Source organism: Ctenocephalides felis, unplaced genomic scaffold (genome assembly GCF_003426905.1).
Source record: "Ctenocephalides felis isolate EL2017-DRISC unplaced genomic scaffold, ASM342690v1 CF-g0.4_SCAFFOLD_01604, whole genome shotgun sequence".
NCBI classification, from domain to species: Eukaryota; Metazoa; Arthropoda; class Insecta; order Siphonaptera; family Pulicidae; genus Ctenocephalides; species Ctenocephalides felis.
In genome coordinates, this window is record NW_020537758.1 from 42,970,355 (window position 1) to 42,975,274 (window position 4,920).

At 30.5% G+C, this 4,920-nt stretch overlaps 1 protein-coding gene across 1 annotated transcript; it reads left to right on the forward strand.

The window, feature by feature from the left end:
* Positions 1-2,357: 2,357 nt before the first annotated feature.
* LOC113373804 (achaete-scute complex protein T3-like) lies at positions 2,358-3,390 on the forward strand. Its single transcript, XM_026614079.1, has 2 exons — positions 2,358-2,383; positions 2,676-3,390. Exons 1-2 carry the CDS (start codon positions 2,358-2,360, stop codon positions 3,388-3,390), a joined length of 741 nt encoding a protein of 246 aa, XP_026469864.1.
* The last annotated feature ends 1,530 nt before the right edge of the window (positions 3,391-4,920 follow it).

The following is a 4,920-nucleotide window of genomic DNA, read 5'->3' on the forward strand; positions in this document are numbered from 1 at the left end:
TAAGAAACAAAAGAAATATTCTCTAGAATTCAGCAGTGGATTTAAACCAGTTTGCAGAAATGTCAGTAAGTTGAAAGCTTTCGAAATATTTGGAATTAGCCTATTAGCCAATTAGCCAGCCCAGTTTTTTCAATTCCAAAATCGATTATCAACTTGTAAAATATATGATTTTTTTAGAGTACTTGCGCCTATTCCATGTGGATCTTAAGGAAATTTTTGGTAGTACTTAAAATCGAATGCCAATCTAATGATCGTATGACAATCCGTTATGAAAAATATAAGAAATTGCAAAAAAATAAATCATTGCAAATCGACACAAACAAGATCGAACTTCAAACAAACAAAATTCTCGTCAACTTTTCGATCTTCAACCTGCCATCCCTAGTCGATACGCGTGCTGCGTCCAGCAAGGTGTTGTGCATGTGTGCAGCACGGTGCATCGGATTGGACCATCACACGTGCACATCGATGCACATGTGTTGGTGGCACGCGTTTAGGGCAAATGTTAATATCGCCATCTCTATCCAACAACCTTTATCCCATCTGCACCGACTGAGATAAAAGACGAAAGCTGCAAGTGTGATCGAAGGGTCTGTGTAGAGTGGAACGATATCTGATATTTTCTCTGGAAATTGTAAATTTTTTTATTTTTGCCGAATTTAAGTCAATAGCGAAATATATTTGCATTAATAAAACGAAAGGTTTTTTGAAAATGGTTGTTTACATGCCAGGTGTATTTGCGCTCCCGTGGATTGGGGATTTTTAATATGGAATAAGTTTTTTGGAGTTAATTTATATCTATATTTTGAAATAGGCCTTTTTATTGGGTCTATTAAAAAGTAAAACAAACAAGCTAATTTGGCGAACGTCATGTGAATGTATTTCTTTTCTGGAAATATGGTGGTTTACAACTCTCACCCCATATTTGAAGAAACCATACTAGGAAATATGATAATCTTTCCTGGATATTTTGGCAAAATAAAAAATAGATAAAAATAAATTTTGTCTATAAAATTTATTATACAGCATATTAAATAAATTAAAAAAATATTTAAAAATCTGACATTACATAACTATATAAAATATTATATTAATGATTCCTAAAACATGATATATTTATATGCTGCAATGGAATATTCAGTACATTTCAGAAAGAATCTAAATATTAACTAATTGAATTTTCATATTTATTGAATTATTTTATCACTTAGAATATTTAAGAAAAATCCAAAATATTAACTAAGAAATCTTTTGAAGTTACTATGAATTTATTATTTTATTTATAAATTATTTAAAACAAAAATAATAAAAATATTGTATTAATAAATATCTATTACAAAGTAACAAATGTAAATGTTTCATAAAAAAATTAGAAAAATTTTAAAAATAATTATAAAATTTGTTTTTTTTTTTTGTACTTATCTACAAATATTTTAAATTAATAGGAAAAAATTAAAGATAGATCCAAATAAAATAATATATTCATTTATTTATAAATGCGAAAGAAGAAACTATTAATGTTGGAATAAATTACAAAAATTTGCTTCTTTGAAATAAAAATAAAATTAATTTATAAATATGATTTGGTGCCATACTACGCTTAGCAAAAATATGTATCAATTCATATTTAAAGTTAAAATATTCAAATTATTAAAATTAAATTAATATCTAAAAATTGACTGAAATTTTTATTGTTTTTAAGATAGAATAATTTTTTATAATAAAATAAAAAATTAATCGTTTTAAATGAAATGTAACTTGATTTACAGTTTTAAAGAATTTTATAGAGAATAGAACTTGCACATAAAGTGAACATAAAAATATTTATACAAGTTTCAAATTGCGTTCAAATCTTTGAGTAGCTTTAAAAATTGAGCTAATTAAAGTTTTAAAATTATAACTAAGTGACAATAATTACAAGCACATAATTTATTGAAGCTTGCATCTGATTATTATTTTTATGTAAATATATAAAATTTATTAAAATTAAATATTAAAATTTAATTTATATAAAGTGCATTGTTGGCAGTAAAATTATTCAGAAATCATTATAAAAGTGCAATTATTATGTTATACTAAATGAAAATTGTTACTACCAATATTTGTAAAGTTTTATAATAAGAAATGAATAATTATATTTTTTCAGTCAAATTATTTTTTTTTAAGTTTTGCTTATTTTCTTTCTGAATATTAAAATCACATACAAAATTTTCGTAAATCTGTAAAATCTCATATCGAAAATCCAACTTTGCTTTTAGCCGGCCGGCAGCGAGCGCGCACCGCCGGCGTCGGGTGTTATGTTATTTAACAGGCGCAACAGTTGAGTCTTCGAACTTCGTGGCGGGGGAAAAGTTCCCATGCGTGTACGAGAGCGAGAGGCCAGGTTGAAATAAAACAACCCGCTTCGCCGCACTGCTCGCGCTCATGCCGAAAGCTCTCAAGAAGTAGTGGGAGAATGCCGCGCTAACTCGAAAACAGAAAAGCTCCGCGTTGGTGGGGATAGGATACCATCAAGAGAACCATGGTACTTAGTCAGACAGCTTTAGTCCTTTTGTATCATTCTTATTTCGACCGTCTTACAGTGTGCACGTTCTAAAATTTTCAGTTTTGTAACAGTGAAGTTTACAAGTTTGTGAAGTTAAGTGTATGGACTATTTTTTTTGTTGAAATGGCAGCTATGACAATGACATCGCAACAAATTGGAAACAAAATGTTGACAAACAACTACCAAATAATCGATGCCCAAACTACGAAAACCAAAGGGTGTTATTACAAACACCGTCTCCGCAAATGTTATCGCCTGTCGAATATCAGCAACAGTTGCCGACAAAGCGGCCTTTGGCACCAGCTCCTGAACGCCAAACTGTTCTGATTTCTCAACAACCACCAGCTAAAAGGAAAGCATATCAAAACCAAAATTATGGAATCCAACCTGCTTCAGTTGCCCGCAGGAACGCTAGGGAAAGAAATCGTGTCAAGCAAGTCAATAATGGTTTTGCAACTTTACGTCAACATATTCCTAGTTCCGTAGCTACTGCTCTATCAGCGGGTCGTGGCGCTTCGAAAAAACTTAGCAAAGTCGATACTTTGCGAATGGCAGTTGAGTACATTAGAGGTCTTCAACAATTATTAGATGAAGTTGACGGCAATAACAGGGACGTTGACAGAGAAGTTGCAAGGGAAAGCAGCATGATGGTGCAAACTCCACCTTGTTCGGAATCATCAGCTTCACCTACACCTTCTTTTGCTTCCGATGGAAGTTTGGGAGGACAAGCTTATCCTGCAGTTAGTACAGATTTGCAATTCAGGGACTCCTACGATGCCTATGAACCAATGAGTCCAGAAGACGAAGAACTTTTGGATGTCATATCTTGGTGGCAACAACAATAACGACAGGTTAGTTTCACAATCATAATTATTTATATGTATAAAATTTTGAATACAATGTATTTTTAATAGTTTTACAATTTCAAAATTTACCTTCCTACTTAGTAAGATTCTTGTTTGAGTGCTTAAAGTGTTAATGATATAAGTTTTCTTAAAATTAATTCAGTGTTTAGTATCAATTGAACAACAAATCATTATACTAATAAATCACCTCGAATTTAAATATTAAATTGTACAAACGAATTTCCTACCTAATATTCCGTGTCAAAAAAATTTGCATTATCACGCGTGCTAAATTTTTCGCAAAGGTTTCAAAAAATAAATCAAACTTTCCCTCAAAGGACAAATCGTAATTTATTACATTCGGTTATGATAATAAGCATTCCCTAAAAAAAACTTTCATCCCTCCGTAAAACTTTTTAAAAACCCTGTGCACTGACTATGGTATTTACCTGTACGGGTAATAACAAAAACGCACTGTGTCGCATTTTACCGTACCCCGTCGATCATATGTTACATAATGTTAAAGCATTGTTGAGGATTTGACACATAAATAGCCCAGGTAAAATGCAGGTAGTAGACTTTTTTGACATCCAAAATTCGCTTTGCCTATAAAAGTTCATCAATAACCTATAGTACAAAGACGTAGGATTTTATACGTATGCAAGACCGAGCAAAAATAATATTGATTCTAGATTTATATACGCGCATATCGTGTAACGGCCTTTTTTCACATATTTTTTTCTTAAATAGTTCAGGCAGTTCCTTGTTTGTGTTCCATCTCTTTTTGAAAATACATGTCTCGCTTTCTTGCATAGGCTGAAGTATAGATTTTTTTTTTTAAGTTTCTTGAATTTCGGTCCCAAGATTTTGTAAAGAAATACGAGCACTGATGCATGATGTCTTTAGAAAAATGTGTATAAAAAATATATAAAGTTTTTTGCGCCTTTTAGGGGTAGTCAACCATTTTTAAATATATGAACATCAATAACAACCTTAGTCGTTCTAAAATACTATCATATTATTATTATGATTACTTATGTGTTTGTTTTTTTGTTACAGATATTCCATAAAAGCAGCTTTTCAAGCTTCCAGAAGTTCAAAGTTTGAGCTTTTTTGTGAACTTGATGACTTACGACAGTGCCTTAAACAATACAGAAACCAAGGAAAGTGATAGTCCGTTATACAATACATCAAGCATTCCTCATATTATTATAATAACTCCTACCAAATCCAGTGATAAAAAACTAAAATTGAAAAATATTATGAAGTCGATATATGTTGTTGAAAAATCTAGTCATTATAATAATTATTGATAAGATATTGTATTGATAAGAGTTAATTTATCAATATACCTCTTTTTGTATATTATATATATTTATAGTAAATTTGTTATTGAAAAGAAGAGTTATTTGAGTGTAAGTTCTAATTACACAGAGACCTTGTTTATAAATAAGTATTAAATTATTGATATTTCATCAAGTGCTTTTGAAAGTCTTAGAAATAATAACGACACGTATTATTAGCATTTAG

Coding starts and splice junctions, on each gene's coding strand:
- LOC113373804 (XM_026614079.1), top strand. CDS start 2,358: ATGCGTGTACGAGAGCGAGAGGCCAG. Junction 2,384..2,675: donor GTACGAGAGCGAGAGGCCAG/GTTGAAATAAAA, acceptor TTGAAATGGCAG/CTATGACAATGACATCGCAA.